This window comes from Aspergillus heteromorphus (assembly GCF_003184545.1).
Source record: "Aspergillus heteromorphus CBS 117.55 chromosome Unknown BO70scaffold_41, whole genome shotgun sequence".
Taxonomy (NCBI): Eukaryota; Fungi; Ascomycota; class Eurotiomycetes; order Eurotiales; family Aspergillaceae; genus Aspergillus; species Aspergillus heteromorphus.
In genome coordinates this window covers 127,675-147,461 of record NW_020290446.1, presented here as the reverse complement: position 1 = coordinate 147,461, position 19,787 = coordinate 127,675, and the positions used below count along the sequence as shown (strand labels likewise).

The window sequence follows — 19,787 nt, the reverse complement described above, 5'->3', positions numbered from 1 at the left end:
CTCAGCTCAGCTCAGCTTAGCTTCGTCCCTCACCTCTCTCTCTCTCTCGCTCTCGCTTCTCCGAGCATCGTCAAAAATGCCCAAATTATTCACGCGCCTTGGTTAACCGCCCAGGCTTCTTGCTTTCCTCGCTTTCTGGTTATGTTCCTTGGGCCTGGACGGTTCTCCCAGGATGATCTGAATGAAGTTGATGGCATCTCTGCGCCAACCCCGTAGTACCTTTGCTCCATAATCATGGGCGAGATCACTCTGGATGGAGCTATTGCGCTTCTGGCATCCGAGAAGCTCAGGGACCGGTCGGATGGGCTAGCTGGTTTGTCCTGGGCTAAACATCCCGAATGCGACCGTTCTCTGACACTTGATATCTAGATCTGAAGCATATACTCCAGAAAAACAAAAGAAACTCGAAATTGTATGTAGAGAGAGGTCCCGTGCCGCCCTAAGGCTCGAATGGTGGCCGACAGCTGTTGACATGCGCGCCCGTCTCTAGAAACTCACTGAATGACAAAGCATGCCACAAGATCTTTGAGTCTCTTTTCCGGTTTATATCGGTCGAGAAATCCCTACACAGCCGGTCGAGCGCCAAAGGAGCCTCTGCTGCTCGCTTGTCATCATGTGCATCGGTTCTTCGCACAGCCGTGGATGTCTTCTTGCGTAACTTGCGGACCAAATCAGTCCGTGCAATCATTGATCACATCACCGATACCTTGCTCGCCCCCGGGAGCGATGCGCTTCTGGAGCTTCTCAGTGTGGACTACACCAAATGCCTGGTCGCACTTTTGCGATATCCGCCCCACCTCGAACACCTGGGAGCCAGCGAGTGGGAGAAGGTTATGAGCTTTTGTCTAAGAAGTATTAATGGGAAAGATGGGGAGCATAGCCCACTAAGCTCTCGAACCGGCCGTTCGTCCTTTTTGGATGACTATTTCGCTTCCGGAAGCAGAAGCTCGACGCCTTCTCGGGCAACGTCTTCTAGGGCGACGCCTTCCAGGGTGACTCCCGTGTTTACTCCCAGTGAAAAGCCGAAAGGCGACAACAGTGCTGCTACAGAGGCCGTCGTATGTATCCAGCTACTGACCGGGAGTCCAAACGGCCCCATCCACGAAGCAGCCGAGGACGTTCTTCCTGGGCTAGCCAAATATGTGGCCTCGTCGACTATCGCTGGAAGTGGACACCAGGCTGCTTTTGCCAGCATAAATGCCGTTGTCACAAGGATCCTATTTGACCAGTCTGAACTCGCAAAGACCTCACTGGTAGACCTAATCCCGGTAATACGTCGCTTGTGGGCTACCAAGCTTATGGGCCTGAAAGATGAGATGCTCGTCACTATCATGCTCTGTGTGGTCGTCTTGACGGATGCCGCTCGCAGAGAGCCTTCGGAGATACTCGCACGCTCGATAGAAGAACTATCGGACACTCTCTACGCAGATTATATCAAAGGATCCGAGAAAGAAATTCTGCAGCTAGATGAACTGGCCTTTCACCACAGCGTTTCAGTGCAGAAACAGGAATGTTTAGCGTGGCCTCGCAGTGAAAATACCAAGTCTGAGCACAACTGGACAACGCTATGGGTCATAGCGAAGTTACTCGAGTTGTCAGACGAAGTATCTAAGCGGCTGTCGCCCCTCTCTGCGCCTGGGGAGGCGTCCAGTAAGAAACAGCGTCTTACCTCAAATATAGAAGAAATATTCCGCGAATCAACGGCATCCTCTGGCTCCAGGAGAATTTGCGCTTTACAACTGATCCCGTTTCTCTCTAGAAGCTATGCTGATGTTGAGCCAAAGGTCTCCCTTCTCGAGCGGTTGCTTCCTAATATCTTAGATGATAACAGTGTAATTTCCTCCTGGACAATGGTCGCAATTGCGAGGTTGGTAGAAACTCCGAACCTAACAAGTACGTGGCTAACTAAGATATCGGATAGCATTGCTAGTAGTCCTGATGCAAGCTCACAGTCTTTGAAACAACACTGGCAGCGTGCCTGGGAGTTGACGTCTCGTATCTCCACCTCCCAGGCTACAGCTAGAGCCGCTTGCAATCTGCTGAACCGCATTCTCCAGTCTGATCTTCTAGAATACTCATTAGTCGCCCAGGCGACAAGCTCTATGCTGGCATCTGTGAACTTGAATGGCCCATCTGCGATTTCGGATTCGTCCTTGGCACTTTGGGCTACGGTCCTCCGGTCGACCGCGCAGATCAACCCCGGCTTAGTTCCAGAGGCCTCAAAAACGATCTCTTCATGGCTACGAGAAACCTGGGCTATCGGTGCGTTCCTCTTGTGCTGCTATCAGGATTACTTTGCTCTCTAACAGCGTCCTAGGGTCGGTAACCGATCGATTGCAAATAGCCCAAGTTGCTATGTTTGCGCGGCCTTTAGATCTTCTAAGTCTATTTTTCGCTTGTACCAACAGGCGCTTCGTACTGCCCAAGGCTCGCTTCATAGGACCCTCAGGACACATTGCTAAAGGGTGGCACTTTTATCATAAGAATAAACGGCTGTTGAATTACCTCTTCGATCTTCGGGACATGTTGGACCCTGCTGAATTCTGGAACTCGGAAGAGGCAATGCCTCTGCAAAAGTTCTCTCGACTTGATATCAATGATCATGTTCTTATCGATCTGCTCCAAATGAAAGTTGATGGGTTTCTGCAGGCTTGGGGGGTATTTTCTGAGGAGAGGTCGCATCATATCACAGTGGACATAGTACAGGTTGTTGCTTCTTCCTGTGCCACCATTGCATTGTACACGGCATGTCTACCCCAATTGACAAACAAGTTGTCTGATTTGCAGCAGAGTAGCTGGCGTCTGTGGGAAAAACTTTGTTCTTTCCTTTCCTCCCATGAACCTACTTTTATCTATGCCTGCCTGACGATAATAGCTCCTCTGCTTGGACCTGAAGCTTTCTCGGAAACCAAGTCAGCCATCATTGATGCTCTTTCCACATTGGTTTCGCCTCTGGCTAAGGTGCTGGAGGGCTATCGAGAACGACAAAGGGAGGATTTGGATCTCCACAATGAGGAAGCTATGGATCTAGATGACCCATTGCTCGCAGCTCAGGATCAACTCGCAGAGATTTCATATATCTTCAATGTGAACCGAGAAGCGTCACCAATGTTCCAGGATTTCGCTACCTTGCAACGCTGCATCACTGTTCAGCTATCTGTCTTCCAGAGAATGCATATTCTTCCTGGATCCTCTGAACGCTCCTCCGATGAAGACCTAGTTCAGTATCTGACAGATCTTGATGAAACTGATGTATTATCGGCGCGGAACTTTTTGCCCCATGTTTATCATGCATGTGTTGCAATGGAACGCCACCTTTTGCTACAAATACTGGAAGACCTGGGTGAAAAATGCTTGCAATCGTACGAATTGGAACGTTGTGAAAACTCACATCTTCTTTGCCTCCATATGATGCGAAGCTTCGCAAAATCATGGACTAGCCAAGATCATGACGATCTGAATGATTCCGCTACTGACATATTTACATGGTTCACCGAGGTATTACTGGCCAAGGGAAAAGCCTCTTCTTCAGTCCTAATGGAGTTCACTCAGCTACTAGGTGACTTGCTCATACATAATAGTGGCTATACAAGCAGTCGGTCTAGTCCGTCACCCAGGACAAGCCTGTTTAGGATTCTCCGAGAAGGGGATGCTTTGGTAAAATTCAGTGCTGGCGAACTGATCCCCAAACTATTTGGCCAATTCTCTCTTACAGAGCATGATGCGATCTTCGATGACGTGTTAGAAAACCTTCCCCGGGACCCTGACTGGGACGAGGGTATTGCCCTGCGCTTGATGATATTAGCCCATCTGGCTTCCAAGTGGCATACACTACTCCGAAGAAGTATATACCACATGTTCGAAACACCCGCTCAAGTTCCAAGTTCGCTTCGATATGCCGAAAAATGCCTACGTGACGTTGCGCGGACACTCGGACTCAAAGATGCCAAACAGCTGTTTCGACTTTTTTCGTCTCAGATTATCTACACCTGGACCGAGGGACAATCTGTTACCTCAATGCCTTTCAGTGTCTTTGGATACGCCACACTCGAGGAGATGTTAAGTGATGTTCAGGATGAGATCGTCGGTCAAGTCATGATGCGCTCAGACGAACGTGAAGCCGATGAGCTTGCCTCCTATATCGGTTCACCTCTTGTTGACCTGCTAGTAACTTCATTTTATAAAGTGGAGGCGTACAGCATAGCGCGTGATATTAGCACTCCTCCCGGACAGGGAAGCCAACCTCAAGGAGTGGAAAAGAGAGTGATGAAGATTCTAGGCACTGAGGATTTTGTAGCTCTGATTGAAGCCCACTTTCCGCAAATGATTGCAACAATTTTCGGGGCCTTGGATCAATATGAACAAATGGAGAGGGCAATGTCAAAGCGTCACAACTTCCAAGATGCCCTCAATGTCTTGAAGCAGATAACTGAAAAGTGCGCCTCTGGTATTGTGCTACCCCCGAATCAGCAACCCTCGTTCAGAGCGCGCTATCTCCTTGACGAGCTTGAGTTTCTCTGCAAACGTAGCGGGTATGACCTGGAGACCATATGGACACCCACTTTGGCGACATATGTCTGCCGAGCGCTCTTGGAATCAATTCACTCGGCTCTCGGCTCTCTCCATGCTTGCTCCGTCATTAGAAAGATCAGGATCCTCGTGAGTATCGCTGGACCTGTGATGCTGAGCGACTATCCGTTTGAAATGATAATGCACGCACTCCGACCGTATCTGATCGACATATTCTGCGCGGAAGACACACTAGGTATATTCTGGTATCTTTTAGAAGCGGGCAAGGACTACTTGGCTGAGAATCCTGGCCTCATGGCTGGAATTGCGGTCACTACGCTGCTGTCACTGAGAAAGTTCCTGGCCTCTCCCCCTTTGGAGACGGTACAGGAAAGCTTAGTGGAAACAGTAATGGCAAAACTCAAGGAATTCATCCAGTGGTTTGAGGTATACCTGGATTCGTACGAGTCATCCACGCTGACGACCGAGAAACAACAGCTGTTTCGACGTCTGGTCAGTTCTTCCCAGGGAATTGCTATCACCGACGAGCGTTCAAAGGGCAGAAGTGAGTATGATCTACTTCTACAAGTCCTTGGCGACCAAAGCTCGAGGAAAAGTCTACTAAGCAAACCAATTGCTGATCACGTCATATCCTTACTATGCACTGAGAGCGAACTTTCTCCTGGGCACCATGGCCGTGGCTCTGATCAGAATGAGAAGGCCATTTCAAGTGCCGTTGCTGTCTGCCAAACTCTGCAGAAATTTGACTCAAGTACTGACTACAAACTGTGGGCAGCCAGAGTTATTGGTAGAGCATTTGCAACTACTGGAGAGATTAGTGATATCCTGTTGAGGGAGCAAGACCCGGAACTGTTTGGCCCTCATTCACCCCAGATGTCGAATCCATTTCACCAGTCTAAAGCCAGTATACTCGTGACGCTTTGCAATATGCTCCAAAATAACAGCCACCTGGAAGTTGGCCTGGTCGAACGTACAATGCAACTCATCGTCAGCAACCTCACTGGTTTTCCTGAACTTGGACCCTGTGGAGATATCATACCCCCTTCTCTTCTGAAAGCTTTCACGTGGAGTCCTTATAAATGCCCCGGTATGCCCATGCCGGATGACAGGACTGAGACTGAAGCCGCGGTGATATGGGAGCCCCATGCCAGCGCAGCTCACTTTGCTCGGAGTGTCGGGCTGCTTCTTTCGAACGCGGCTCCCGGAGACCCGGTCATAGGACCATTGCGTACCGTCCTCAATGTCATCCCTGAGCTCGCTGCCCAGGTTCTTCCATACATCCTCCACGATGTCTTGCTGGCAGAGTACCAGGGAGATGTCAATGTTCGCCATACGTTGTCTGAGGTCTTTGGACAAGTACTACGACAGGTTGATGATCGCACGATTCCTCACGCACGACTCGTTATCAACTGCATTCTCTATTTAAGGAATCAGCCTAGGCCAGACGAATCGACGATAGTGGAGCGAGATGAATGGCTTGATGTTGACTTTGTCGTGGCATCCTCGGCTGCCAATAAGTGTGGTCTGCCAAAGACAGGGCTTCTTTTCCTCGAAATCGTGGCATCGCGTGCGGTTCCCACCTCGCGCCGCTCATCGCTTAAGAAATACGACGCTTCGCCGGAGATAATGCATGACATCTTTCGAAACATAGATGATCCAGATTTCTTCTATGGGGTTCAACAAGACTCATCACTGGAGGCTGTCATGGATAGGCTTGAACATGAAAGTTCGGGATTGAAGAATCTTTTGTTCCAAAGTGCACATTATGATAGCGAAATACAGATGGGGGGAGATCCAAATGCCCACGGAGTCCTTAAAGCGCTCAATTCGACCAATCTTCAAGGAATCGCAAATTCCCTTTTTGCTGCCTCTGGGAGCTCAAGGGACACATCGGGATCGTTTGATAGCATGCTCCAAACAGCAAGAGACCTGCGACGATGGGACATCCCTGTTTCCCCTATGAGCCCTTCGCCTTCTGCGACTATCTTTCGGGGCTTCCAAAGCCTCAACGCATCAGGAACGCTATCCGATGTCTACAACTCTGTCGACGAGTGTCTCTTGTCTAGTCTGGACTTACTGACTAGCACCAGTCGCTCGGCCATTTCCTTGCGCACCGCAATGCGTATACTGGGGGTCATGACCGAGGTTGGTGATGTTCTAAGCTCTAAGTCCGCCGAAGACATCAACAATGAATGGCACAAGGTTGCAGCGAGGGACCCTTGGCTCAAGATAACCAGGTAGGCATCTTACTTGTTCTAACAGACTGTTCTGTGTTTGATTCTAACATGAGCAGTGCCGGCGAGGTCGGAGAGATTCTGAGCTGCCATGAGGCCTTATTCTCATCTATCAAGAGGAAGGACTTCCTAAAATCTGCCATCAACCTAAGCGACCGCGACGCGCAATTGCTAGAAGTGAAGGTTATTCGTAAATCACTAGAGATCACACGAAACCGTGGAATATCGCAGGCATCTTTGAAATCGGCCGTATGCCTTTCAAAGCTCACGCGCGACTGCGACTCCTTGGGGATGAACATCGAAGGCGCGGCAAAATTTGATTTGGCGAACGTTCTGTGGGATCAGGGCGAAATGGCAGCATCTATCCGAATGCTTCAGCAGCTCAGAGAGCGGAATGACCTGCACAAACAAGCTGTTCCGATCAGCCGCGCCGAGCTTCTTGTGACTTTGGTAAGTCAACCCAGATCTGCTCCATCTTTCTATAAACACATGGTTCTAACAACAAGAAGGGCCACCACATTGCTGAAGCACGCCTCGAGAAGCCGGACGCTATCATCCAAGATTACTTGTCTACGGCCGTCAAAGAGCTCAAAAGCCGCTCGCAAGGGGAGGACGCCGGTCGAGTCTATCATGGTTTTGCCATGTTCTGTGACCAGCAGCTGCAAAATCCCGATGGTTTAGAGGATTTTACCCGGGTCGAGCAGCTCCGCAATCGAAAGCAAAATGAAGTTCTTGCCCTGGAGGACATGATGAAAGAGGCGCATGGAAAGGAGAAGGAGGCTCTCAAATTCCACCGAGCAAAAACCAAGCAGTGGTTTGACCTCGACGATCGCGAATACCAACGTCTACGACGCAGCCGAGAAGCCTTCCTCCAGCAATGTCTCGAGAATTACCTCATCTGCCTGAAGGAGAGCGAAAGCTATAACACCGATGCGCTCCGTTTCTGCGCCCTGTGGCTCGACAAATCTGACAGCCCCATTGCAAATATGGCTGTTGCCAAATATCTCGAGCAAGTTCCGAGTCGGAAATTTGCGCCCTTGATGAACCAACTTACCTCTCGCCTCTTAGATGTGTCCGATGAGTTCCAGAAGATGCTCTTCGCGTTGATCTTCCGGATATGCGTCGACCATCCGTTCCATGGAATGTACCAAATATTTGCAAGCAGCAAATCCAAAGGCGGCAAAGACCAGTCGGCTCTGTCTCGGAACAGGGCAGCTGGAAGATTGGTGGATTTCTTGAAGAATGATAAACGCATGGGGACAACGTGGGTGGCCGTTCACAATACGAACATCAGCTACGTACGATTTGCGATTGAAAAGCCAGATGAAAGGCTTAAGAGCGGCGCCAAAGTTCCCTTGAAAAAGCTGCCAACCGGGCAACGCCTCGAACAAGACGCGGCAACGCAAAGGCTCCCGCCGCCGACGATGAGGATAGATATTCGTGTCGACTGTGACTACACCGATGTCCCACGGCTCGTGCGGTACTCCCCTGAATTCACGATTGCCTCTGGTGTCAGTGCGCCGAAGATTGTGACGGCTATTGCCAGCAATGGCTCGCGCTACAAGCAGCTGGTAAGACGATCTGTCTCTATCGCATTGTCAAATTTTGGCTAACTGTCCGCGAAGTTCAAAGGAGGCAACGACGACCTCCGGCAAGACGCAATCATGGAGCAGGTCTTCGAGCAAGTGAGCAGCCTGCTCAAAGACCACCAGGTCACTCGGCAGCGGGACCTGGGCATCCGCACCTACAAAGTGCTTCCTCTCACGTCAAACGCCGGAATCATCGAGTTTGTGCCCCACACGATCCCGTTGCACGATTTTTTGATGCCGGCGCACCAACGATATTTCCCGAAGGATGCGAAACCAAATATGTGCCGCAAAAGCATCGCCGATGTCCAGACCCGATCCTTCGAGCAAAGAGTCCGAACGTATCGCCAGGTGACTGAGCACTTCCACCCGGTGATGAGATTCTTCTTCATGGAGAAGTTTAACAACCCCGACGATTGGTTCAGCAAGAGGCTGGCATACACGCGAAGCACGGCCGCGATCTCCATCCTGGGCCACGTTCTCGGACTGGGAGACCGGCACGGCCACAATATCCTGCTGGACGAACGGACGGGCGAGGTGGTCCACATCGATCTGGGCGTGGCTTTCGAGCAGGGACGCGTGCTGCCCGTCCCGGAGGTGGTTCCCTTCCGTTTAACACGCGACCTGGTCGATGGGATGGGGATCAGCAAGACTGAGGGTGTGTTCCGGCGGTGTTGCGAATTCACCCTCGAAGCCCTCCGTCAGGAGTCCTACAGCATCATGACGATCCTCGATGTGCTCCGGTACGATCCGCTGTACAGTTGGACATTATCCCCGCTTCGGATGAAGAGAATGCAGGATGCCACGGAGGCCGATGACGGACCCCCTGTCATCCCTGGGACCACGGACCAACGATCGGCCAACGAGCCGAGTGAGGCGGATCGTGCGTTGACGGTGGTCGCGAAGAAGCTGAGCAAGACGTTAAGTGTCACGGCGACGGTCAATGAGTTGATCCAGCAGGCGACCGACGAGAAAAACCTTGCTGTTCTGTATTGTGGTATGTTTCATTGGGGGGAGTGGGGGGTTGATTCTTCGAGGTGCCAAGCTGACTTGTCTTTCTCCCAGGCTGGGCCGCATATGCATGAGCCACTCGTGGGGGGTTGCGTGGTTGCATGGTTGCATTCGAGTTCTATTTTCAATTCTCTCTGTATACACTTTTCTTGTAGGCTATGTATGTATATGCGCATGACTGTATGATGACAGACTAGAGGGGAATATCAATATCTGGGAGGATAGTTAGTTACCATCATCTGGTCATCTGGTCTGATAGACGGGGTGGCGATAGCTGCGGTTGGCGTGGAAATAAATCCCCCATCCGCCACTTGCAGCCGTTTCCGTCGAGAGTCCAAGAGTCCCTCAGGAACCGATCACCGCAATATTGTTAGTCTCCGCCACACTCCCCCCTGAACATCGGAAAACCATGTAAACCCCCAACGGCGGGTTTCTGAGAGATCATCTTGATCGAACCATGACGAGCGCCACAGCCCCGAACCGGGGCCTGGTGGTCTTCTCGGGGGGCAGCGCGGCGAACAACCTGGTGGACGTGTTCAACGCCGTGCGGGAGAGCAAACACTGTCCGCTGAGCTACATCATCCCCATCAGCGACAATGGCGGCTCGTCGTCCGAGCTGATCCGCATCTTCGGGGGCCCTGGCATTGGCGACGTTCGCAGTGAGTCTCTCACATCGCATCCCCTCCCCTCTCACATCTAATATCTAACACCAACAAAAAGGCCGACTGGTGCGCCTCATCCCCGAATCGCCTCCGGATTCCGAACGAGCGGCCATCAAGACGCTGTTCAACCATCGACTCTCCGCCGATGCCAGCACCGCCCATGGCGAATGGCACGCGATCGTGGACGGCACCTCCATCCTCTGGACGGCCATCACGCCCGCCAAACGCGAACTCATCCGCTCGTTCTTCAACCTGCTGAACCTGGAGATCCTCAAGCGCGCGCGTCCCCCGTCCTCCACCTTCGACTTCACCTCCGCCAGCGTCGGCAACCTCTTCCTCACCGGCGCCCGCCTCTTCAGCGGCAGCTTCGAGAGCGCCATCTACCTCCTGGGCAGCATCTGCGACGTGCCGTCGGACCTCGTCCGCGTCATCCCCGCCATCAACTCCAACTTCTCCCACCACATCTCCGCCTCCCTCGCCAACGACACCGTCATCGTCGGCCAGAACAGCATCTCCCATCCCAGCGAGGCAACCGCCCTCCAGCCCCGTCCGGGCTCGCGTCCTCCAAGCCTCCTCCTCGCCGACGGCGGCGAATACCTCGAGGAGACACCAACCACCACCACCACCCCCACCTACGAAGACGACCAAGACCACCCCCCAGGCTCCCTCCCCACCCTCCGCAACAAAAACATCCGCTTCAACAAGTCCCAAAACGAAGAGCTGCCCTCCCGCATCACCCGCATCTGGTACATCAACCCCTACGGCCAGGAGATCCGCCCCCCCGCCAACCCCCGCGTCATCGAGGCCCTCCGCGCCGCCCAAGCCATCATCTACAGCATCGGCTCCCTCTACACATCCATCATCCCGTCTCTGATCCTCCGGGGCGTTGGACAGGCGATCGCTACGGGCCCCGCGAGACATAAGATTCTTATTTTGAATGGCTCGTTGGATCGTGAGACCGGGCCGGCCTGTCAGCCTTTTACGGCGGTGGATTTCGTAGAGGCTGTTACGAGGGCTGGAGAGGAGAGTCGTGGGAGGGGGGCGCTGGGGCTGGTTTCTTCTGGGGGTTCAACCAGTATTTCCTCTGGGGTTGGGGTTGGTGATGATCTTGGCAAAAAACCGCTACCATATGCATCCTACGTCACACATATCCTCCATCTAGACGGACCCGGAACGCCCCGGGTCGACAGGGAGCGATTAGCGGAGATGGGCATCGAGACGCTTCGACTATACGGGCGGAAGATTGTCGCCACGGGCTCGGATGGCATCGAGGTGCCCGCCGGGATGCTGTACGATGGCACGGCGTTGGTCCAGGCGCTGGAGGTCGTCCTCGGGAGGAAGGGGGATGCTATGTTGAGAGGTGGCGAGGGGAATGGGTTGAGTCGGAGGAATACCCTGGATCCGGGACGGAAGAGGTGATTGGTATAGATGAATAGGGGAGCTGTCGAGGTGTGTGTTGAGGTGGTCTGGTCTATCGGTAGACTGTAGATGGCTAGAGGATAGGGGAGGGGAGGCACTCTCGGCGTTAGAAATTTTTGGAACATGGGTGGGAAGACTGGTGTTTCTTGATAAATTGGGATAGATATTTCTTTCTGTTTGGTGTTGAGTTCTTGAAAGGACGTAGATGATTGTTATTTGTGTTTAGTGCTGTGTTTCGTTTAGTATTCACATTATATTAAGACATCACATCACATCGTATCACGAATTGACATGCACCATCCATCACACCATCATCGTGAAACCACGACCCGACCCTCCAACTGGCTAACTACTCATACATAAATGGTCCGTGAAATGCATCTGCCAAGTGGACGCCATCCCAATGCTTCACGAACGGTTTTCAGAAAAATAATACACCTCAAGAAAGAAGTCCAAAAATCCGAAAGAGAAGAATGAGTCAAGGTGGAGAGAAGAGCCTGTCTGCGCGGCGAATCGAGCAAAATATATACAGAGGGGAACGGAAGGGGGGAGGGCGGGTGCGAAGTGTCACCAGCGAAAGAGAGAGAGCTTAGGCGCGGGCAGCCGGCCTGGGCTTCCAGGTTTGACGGTTGAAGCCAACATGGGGAGACCTGCTCCCCTGCGGAAGGCTTTTGAAATCCGGGTAGATGGTGGGCCCGATATCCATCAAGATGGCTTTCTGGGGCCCGGCGGCCATGGGGCTGTTTGTTTTGGCACGTGTACTCGATGCACGCGCATTTGGCTGCGCTGCAGTCTTCGCTTTGGTGAGTTCTCTGATGATGTCTCGCAACTCCGCGTCATCCTTGGTGATCTGGGCTCTGATGTACGACGGATCGTTCGATTCGGGGAGTGCGGACATGACGGATGGGCGGGGGGTGTAGGTGTATTTCTGGGGGGACGGGGGCGAGTGCGGAGTGATGGATGGGTCGAGGAACGCTTTTTCGTTCTTGTCCAGGAGTTGGGCAATATCTAGGCTTTCGCCGTGGGGAATTTTGTGAGGGTGCGACGGAGTCACACAGTCCATGTCCACCTCCTTCCGCAGCACATGGTCGATGTCCACGGCCGAAAAGTAGGCGCAGGACTGAGGCAGATCGTTTATTCCGACCTGCTGCGAAAACATTGCTCGCGTCCACACGTTGGCAACCTGCAGAGCGAGGGTAGCGCGATACTTGTCCTCCTCTTTAACAAGGTATCGGATCTCATCGTGCACGGTGATTGCCAGACGGGCAGCCAGGTTGAAGCGTCGGATAAGGTAGTCCATGGCGACAATGAGGAGGTGGAGATAATCCACACCCGACGACTGGATTGCCCAGTTAATCCGGGACGTCATAAAGCTGCCTTTGTTGATGAAGCGCCGCATCAACGCTTCGGTGATCCCTGCGCCGAGAACCGGGGTTCGTGGCCTTTCCTGATCGGCAAATTCTTCGAGCTTGTTGAAGACGAATGATTCAGTGCCACCCCTCCAGAATGGACCTTCACTTAGGAGACGACGGGTCGTGCGAGTGCCTTTCGTTTCCTTGTATAGTTTGGTGGCAACTTCCTGCGTCTGATTCTCCGTCATGGACGGATTAAACTGACGTAGCAAAGTAGCCGCGAACTTGACGCCAGCTCCATAGATACGTCCATAGTTAAACACCTTGGCGTCATTGCGCGAGATACCCAAGATTTGGGCAGTCCGCGAGTGCATATCAGTTCCTGCCGCTTTGGATCCTTCCAGAGTCATGAACCCAATGGCGTTGCCACCGTGGATTTGGAACTGGGCATCGCCCACAAGACTAGCTATCCACAGCTCCTGGGAGTCGACGTCTGCACCAACAAACACGTAGCCCGGCGGAGCCTTGATCATTGCCTTCAGCTCGGACCCGACGCGATTCCCTTTCGCGTTACTGGCCGTCAGCCAGGTGTTTTCCACTGCTCTCCGAGTAATGGTGCCCATAGGAATGATTTGGGGGAGAATAAATCCCACCCGATTATCCGCATTTTTAGTCGATTGCACGCCTCGCACTTGATCCTCGTAGACAACGATCTGACCCATGATACGGTCCCGGGCACTGATCCAATAAGAGCACGACGCGTTCATCTCCAGAGCCTCTTTGGCGAGGGCATATTTGGAAGAAAGAGTTCCTCGTTCAAAATACTGCATATACCCTTTCGCTAGGGGGTTCACGCACCGTGCCTGAGGCCCGTCCTTGTGTGGGAGCTTGAAAAACACATGCTTCCGGTCATTCTGCAGCTCGGCATTCTTATCTTCGGACATATCGCATCGCACCACGGGCTGGTTCTCGTAATTCTTGACGAGCTCGCGCGGAACTTTGAACGTCCATCCGAACTTATCCGACCATGTCAAAGGGTGATTGTCCCAAGACAGCTTGAGGAGGATAGGCGCGATACGAGTTCGCACCGTCAGATTGATTTCCGAGTTGCTGGTAGGAAAGAGATCCTTATACCATTTCGGCATGCCCGGCTTTTTCTGTCTGGCGGCGGGTCGTGGCGGATCATTCTTCTTTTTGCCCTTGACCATCTTCACTTCCTGGCCAGACCAGTCCAGCTGCCGTAACCAGGGGTCATTCGTGTAGATTTCGGGGGAATCTTTAACCTTCAGAGCCTCGTCGCACAGTTCGATCAGTTTCCGCTTAACATCCTCTAATCGGTGATTGTATGTCGCCTCTGCGTTGGTGATATACTCTTTCCATGTCTTGTTGACAGGCAAGATGACAGAGGAAAGGTGCCTGAGGGCCCCAAAGCTGACAGGGTGTGGGCAGACTTCGAGGAAGTTGGGGAAGACCTTCTTGTACACGCGGTGCGTGATTGCAACATCCGCCGCACAATAATCAAGTAATTCGTCCAACTTTGCTACTATCTCGTCCCTGCCCAGTTCACCAAAGTAGTCGCGTTTTGCCTTGTCAATCGTGACATCACAATGGAACTTGGCAACATCGCGAAGTGAGTTTACAGAGCTCCGACCCACCCATAACTCCTCCTCTTCGTCACTGAGCAGTTTGTTTTCCAGCAAGGCCGCAAGCTCGACGGAGCTATTCTCGCTGGCGATCTTATTCCGCATGTCTTTGTTCTTCTGGTGCCGCATCCAGGTGGGCCTTTGTTGCGAGCACATGCCGTTTACTGCCACGTGGAGAGACATCGTATCGAGGAAAAAATTACAAGACTGGGCCATATCGTACTCCTCGCGAACACGAGCTCGGTCGTAGCCGATGTTGTGCCCCACGATGATCCGCGGCTGCGATGGATCCCCCAGTGGAACAAGTTGGACCTCATTCTCGGTCTCTCCCAGAAGCCAGGGGGATATCCAGGCATACCAAGCCGTAGGGCTAACAGCACAAGCCATTACAGCAAAGGCGTGTTCCTTGTACATGACCTCAGTATCAAAGGTCAGCATACTCTCGTTCGGGGCATCGACCGGTTCCGACGAGCCGTCGGGGTTGTATTTGGTCCACCCGCTGCGTTTCACCCATTTGCGCGGCATCTCAGGCGAGTTCACCGCGATGTATTTTTTCGCATACGTGAGGTACGGTTCGGATGAGTCCATCCCCAGCTTGAAGAAATGTTCATCCAGGGTCTGCCCTTGCAGGCTGGGCAAGTCGAAGGCGACCGGCTCTGCGGCCTCTTGGGACTTCCCAAGTAAATCATGGCGCGACAGATGTTCCTTCGACAATGCGACTAGTGCGGGGTCCGGTGGGCTCGACCTTTGGGGGAATATTTGAGAGTAGACATGGTCGCTCAGTTGTTGGACTCCGATTTCGTTAAACCTAGCCAAAGCAGGCACTGCGAAATCAGTATCTGAGGCGGAGGGTCAAACTCTGTAGAGGATCGGTTTACTCACCAGACAGCGATTCCTGGCGAGAACTTCCACCGACGCTGGATGTCTCGGGTTGCGTCGCAAGGTACCTGACTAGCAGGGGTGAAGATTGTGGCCGGACGAAGCGTGGCGAGCGCAGGCTCTGCGAGCAAAAGCGAACGACATCCCTAGAAGAGGGAGCGCAGCGATGACTCCAAAGCATTGTGTTACTTGGACTTGGTAATGAATGTCAGGCCCATGGCATGGTAATGCGAGCCTTGCAGCCAATGCTGCGCGATGAAGTGGATTGCGACCGGGAGACTGGGAGGCTTTTGGCTTTTGGTAGGCTTTCGGCTTTCTAGGAGGCTTCGTACTTTCTTTCCTATCGCGGAAATCCCGGCGTCATGCAGCCGGCATGCTCGGAAAATCTATGCCCCGTCCGGCCGTCACCGCCTGCTCAATCCAGAAGGGTCCCTCCCCCTCGTTACTTATCGGGCATCCATGATAAGCCAGCCCTCAGGCACTGAGGCAACATCTTCTCCGCCACCCTCTCTCTCTCTCTCTGCCTCTCCCACTCCCACTCTCACTTCCCACCCTGGCTAGTGCTACGGTAGGGCTGAGAGATGACGCCTTTTCAGCGCCTTACATAACTCCGAAACCCAGTCATCTGCACCGTGCCTCGCCCTCTCGTTCCTATGTTGATCTCACGAATCCCACGATCTTTACACTAACTGCCGCCTCCCGTTGCTTCCCTCCGGTCCACACCAGAGTCGAAAATGGATGACCCCGTCCGCCGGCGTCGTGTTTCATCCTCGGAGGCTGCCGGTCATGAAAGGAAACGACGTCGGAGCAATACAGGAAGAACCAGGGGGTCATCGGATGTCATCGAACCGGTCGATCTTACGGAAGTCAGTCCTATATCTAAGACCCAGGCGAAACAGCGAGCGGATGCGATTCTCGCACAACAGTCGCTAGACCAAGACAAGGGGGCTTCTGTTCTCACAGCGTACAAGTGCCCTGTATGCATGGACACGCCGGTTGATGCTACGAGCACTCTATGCGGTGTGTTCCTTCTCACGGCATCCCACTAAAAGCCTCGGCTGACTTTTCGATTCTTCAAGGCCATCTTTTCTGCCATAAATGCATCACGGACACCTTGAAATTTAGCGAGGAACAGCGTGCTGATACGCCGGGCAAAGGCCGGGGGACTTGTCCCGTCTGCAGAAAGCCCCTTACGAGAAACGATCAGCCGGGATCAAAGCGAAACCTGATCCCGCTACAAATCAAGCTCACCACATTGAAGAGAAGCCAGGTGGCGGCGACGGAACAACCATAATTGCGCCATGCCCATCGCAACAGCGGTGTCTCTGCCCGCGTGCACAAAACCAAACATCGACCACTTGATCACAGTGGCATAGTACCGATCGAGAAGCACATATCACACCTTTACCCAGTTCCCGCTGTCGTCTGGCCATAAGGAACCAATCTACCCCCACCCGAGTGGATATTTCGAATCACGTCTTATCTATCTCTGGTAGTTCGACACTTTTTAGCAGGTTATCCCCTTGTTCACTCTGTGACAGCTCTGAGAAAGACAGTTGAGGCTGTCATTATTTCCTTCAACCTGCTCCACTATACAGCTCAACCCGTCAGGGCCGCAAATTTCGGGCAAATGTCGCGGGGCGTCGCGGAGAACATACTTAGTAGTGGCTATGCTATGCAAGTAACGGGAACATTTTCCACCCAAATGCAAAGGAATCATTGATGGCTTTTCCTCTGGGCAAACAAGAAGTAGGACGCACCCATCTATCTAGCTGGCACATGAGATGCCGTGTCGTGCATCTCGTGCTCCATTATTTCCAGGACGCTAGGGGATAAGCTTACCGTAGCCAAGAAGGATTAGTGGATTATCGATCCAATGAACGTTTCTTGTTTTTTGTCCGATGACGCAGGATCTGATGTTCTTGAATCGTAGATAGTATCTAGTCACTTGAAATAATGCCCTGTATCTATCTACTCCGTAGTATCTAGCTGAACATGGTAGTGAGGTGCGACGTCATACCCCGCGTTGAAGGGCCGATCTCCTTTTTCTCCGCCCACGCTAAGGAGGCGACGCTTCGCTTCTCCCGTCCTGCGCCTTCGCCCTTAATAGACTGATCGATCGGTCCGCGTTGGCTCAATCGCCTCCATCTTCGGGCTCTCTGGGCTTGACAACAGCATGGAAGCATCTGTCGTTCATTCTCTCGACTCCATCTGCTTGAAGCGCCCGATGAACCCGAGGTGATCTTGTTTATCCTCCCAGGCAGAGCTAATAACCATCACCGTCGCCGCCAACATGAGCATCCACTCGCTAGACCATGCACAGCTGGCTACAGGGCTTCCGTCTTCGCAGGACATCGCCGACGTCGAGGCGAATCCGCGCCCCCGTAGCTCGGAGATATCTCCGACCACGGGGGAGCCCCCTTTCCCTGACGGCCCTGACACGTTCACCTCTGCGGCAAGGATCAACTCCCGTGAAACGGTCCGCAATCGCATGCGACGCTCGACTACCGCCCGTTCATACTACCGTGAAGATGGCCCCCACGATCCAAACTGGCAGCCGGGGACAGAGCCAGGTATTGACCCAAGCCAGCCACTACCAGCGTACAGTACGGAATGGATGGCCTCCACACCCGCGGACTTGCATGGCAGAAGTGAAATCACGGTCGTGGACTTTTCGCAGCATGAAATGCGACAATATGTCCTGGACAACGACACGTTGGAGCCATTTCTGGCGAGGGAGAAGGAGCCCTGGGTGCAATGCCGGTGGATTAACGTCAATGGGCTGAGCTGGGACGTCATCCGGGCTCTTGGTAATCACAAGGGGCTACACAGGCTCGCGATCGAGGATTTGATCAACTCGACGAATCGCACGAAGGTCGACTGGTACTCCGACCACGCGTACATCGTGCTGAAACTACAGAAGCTGATCAAGCTCAAAGATGATGATAGCGACTCTGATGAGGACAGTGATGATGGAAATCCATGGATGAGCGATCGCAGAGGCTCCGTGGCGAGCAGTATCTCTCTGCGACCCACCAAACGAAAGTTGGTTTTTGAAGCGTTGAAAGACATTTTTAGGTCGAAAACTCGCGAGGACAGCATCTCGGATGAGCCCAAGCCTGGAGTTCCTACTAGCGTTGCCTCTGGTGGAGATCCGGCTGCACCAAAAATGCCTATCCCTGGCAACGACAGATTGATGCCTCGCAGTATCCAACGCTATCGAGGTGGCCCGAATGAGGATCGGATAGACTTCATGGAGCGGCATGCTATCCTCGCGGCCAAGGGGCTTTGTGTTACTCTCGAACAAGTCTCGTTATTCTTGCATGCAGATAACACAGTAACCTCATTTTTCGAGACGAGCGCTGATGATGTCGAAGCCCCGATTGTCCGGCGACTCAGCTCTCCTGAGACAATGCTGCGCCAGTCCTGTGATGCCAGCATGGTCATACAAGCCATTCTCGATGCCATTATCGACTTGGCTATACCTGTGACCACCGCTTATCAAGATGTAATCGGTGATCTTGAGCTTGAGGTACTAACAGATCCAGACGTTGACCAGTCGAAAAGTCTCTATGTTCTCACATCTGAGATAGCAATTCTCCGGAATTGCATGCAGCCGATCGTGACTATCATCAATGCGCTTCGAGACCATCGATCCGAGCCTGTTAGCACTCCGGGCCTAGGGGTTCTTAGAGGCCAAGGGACCACAACCCCTACAGCTGATTGGGGTCCACACATTGGGGTAGTCACCCCGAACCTCAAAAGTGTAGGAGGCTCGAGTGTTTCTATCAGTTCGATGTGCCATACATATCTGGGAGATGCCCTGGATCACTGTATCACAATTGTCGAAGGATATGATCAGATGAGGCGAGCTGCCGACAACATGATTGATCTAATCTTTAACACGATCGGTGAGTTAGATTCAACCCTTTTTCATTTGACGTTGGGTTTTGGCTCTGGGCTGACCATATATAGGCGCATACCAGAATGAAAGCATGAAGCAACTCACACTTGTAACCTGCTTCTACCTCCCACTAACCTTTCTGACGGTGAGCTATCTCGTTTCCTATTATGATCTTGTCTTATTCCGTACTAGGGTTACTTCGGAATGAACTTTGATACCTTCTCTGCTATAAAGCACAGCGACGCGTAAGTCTAACGGGAAATGAACTTTGTGCCAGTTACTGATCCCCATGTGCAGATATTTCTGGATGATTGCAGTTCCATTTGTCTTTGCAACAACCATTTTCTTGATGTAAGTCTTCAGCAGTGCAGCGGTTCGAGGAAGTTGGAGCCCTTGCTAATACCACATCTACAGGCGTGACAAACTCCAGCGTCACTTGGTATTGCTTGCCCAGAAACGTTTGATTACCAGCTCTAGGAGGAATAGACAGAGACGGAGGAATAGAGCTACTAGAAGAGCCTAAGGCCACGGCCTGGATAGACGTATATTACGTGACCTCGGATGAAA

General features: G+C 52.6%; 5 protein-coding genes across 5 annotated transcripts; 4 read left to right on the top strand and 1 right to left on the bottom strand.

Moving 5' to 3' along the window:
• Positions 1 to 87: 87 nt before the first annotated feature.
• On the top strand, positions 88 to 9,435 carry atmA (DNA-binding protein kinase TEL1; the record flags this gene model as incomplete). Its single annotated transcript, XM_025548373.1, has 10 exons — positions 88 to 313; positions 370 to 412; positions 491 to 1,867; positions 1,922 to 2,262; positions 2,318 to 2,800; positions 2,876 to 6,767; positions 6,824 to 7,214; positions 7,274 to 8,335; positions 8,390 to 9,347; positions 9,416 to 9,435. The coding sequence occupies exons 1-10, from the start codon at positions 235 to 237 to the stop codon at positions 9,433 to 9,435; spliced, it is 8,646 nt and encodes a 2,881-aa protein (XP_025394977.1). The 5' UTR covers positions 88 to 234.
• A 272-nt stretch (positions 9,436 to 9,707) lies between these two features.
• On the top strand, positions 9,708 to 11,688 carry BO70DRAFT_366366 (gluconeogenesis factor YvcK family protein). The gene is made up of 2 exons (XM_025544319.1): positions 9,708 to 10,020; positions 10,082 to 11,688. Exons 1-2 carry the CDS (start codon positions 9,819 to 9,821, stop codon positions 11,440 to 11,442), a joined length of 1,563 nt encoding a protein of 520 aa, XP_025394976.1. The 5' UTR covers positions 9,708 to 9,818; the 3' UTR covers positions 11,443 to 11,688.
• Positions 11,689 to 12,031: 343 nt separating this feature from the next.
• BO70DRAFT_433008 (DNA-directed DNA polymerase gamma MIP1) lies at positions 12,032 to 15,561 on the bottom strand (the record flags this gene model as incomplete). The annotated part of the gene is made up of 2 exons (XM_025548372.1): positions 15,320 to 15,561; positions 12,032 to 15,261 (listed from the first exon to the last, which is right to left on the bottom strand). The coding sequence occupies exons 1-2, from the start codon at positions 15,495 to 15,497 to the stop codon at positions 12,032 to 12,034; spliced, it is 3,408 nt and encodes a 1,135-aa protein (XP_025394975.1). The 5' UTR covers positions 15,498 to 15,561.
• Positions 15,562 to 16,065: 504 nt separating this feature from the next.
• Positions 16,066 to 16,583, top strand: BO70DRAFT_272078 (uncharacterized protein; the record flags this gene model as incomplete). Its single annotated transcript, XM_025538966.1, has 2 exons — positions 16,066 to 16,336; positions 16,396 to 16,583. Coding segments are annotated over 2 exons (459 nt in total), but the record flags the coding sequence as incomplete, so codon positions are not given.
• Positions 16,584 to 17,338: 755 nt separating this feature from the next.
• BO70DRAFT_366362 (putative CorA family metal ion transporter) lies at positions 17,339 to 19,738 on the top strand. Its single transcript, XM_025544318.1, has 2 exons — positions 17,339 to 19,227; positions 19,292 to 19,738. Exons 1-2 carry the CDS (start codon positions 17,610 to 17,612, stop codon positions 19,426 to 19,428), a joined length of 1,755 nt encoding a protein of 584 aa, XP_025394973.1. The 5' UTR covers positions 17,339 to 17,609; the 3' UTR covers positions 19,429 to 19,738.
• The last annotated feature ends 49 nt before the right edge of the window (positions 19,739 to 19,787 follow it).

Excerpts from the sequence above, each read along its gene's own strand:
- BO70DRAFT_366366 (XM_025544319.1), top strand. The coding sequence starts at position 9,819 with ATGACGAGCGCCACAGCCCCGAACCGGGGCCTGGTGGTCTTCTCGGGG. Across the intron at positions 10,021-10,081 it reads TGGCATTGGCGACGTTCGCA|GCCGACTGGTGCGCCTCATC; the intron begins GTGAGTCTCTCA and ends ACCAACAAAAAG.
- BO70DRAFT_366362 (XM_025544318.1), top strand. The coding sequence starts at position 17,610 with ATGAGCATCCACTCGCTAGACCATGCACAGCTGGCTACAGGGCTTCCG. Across the intron at positions 19,228-19,291 it reads TCTAATCTTTAACACGATCG|GCGCATACCAGAATGAAAGC; the intron begins GTGAGTTAGATT and ends GACCATATATAG.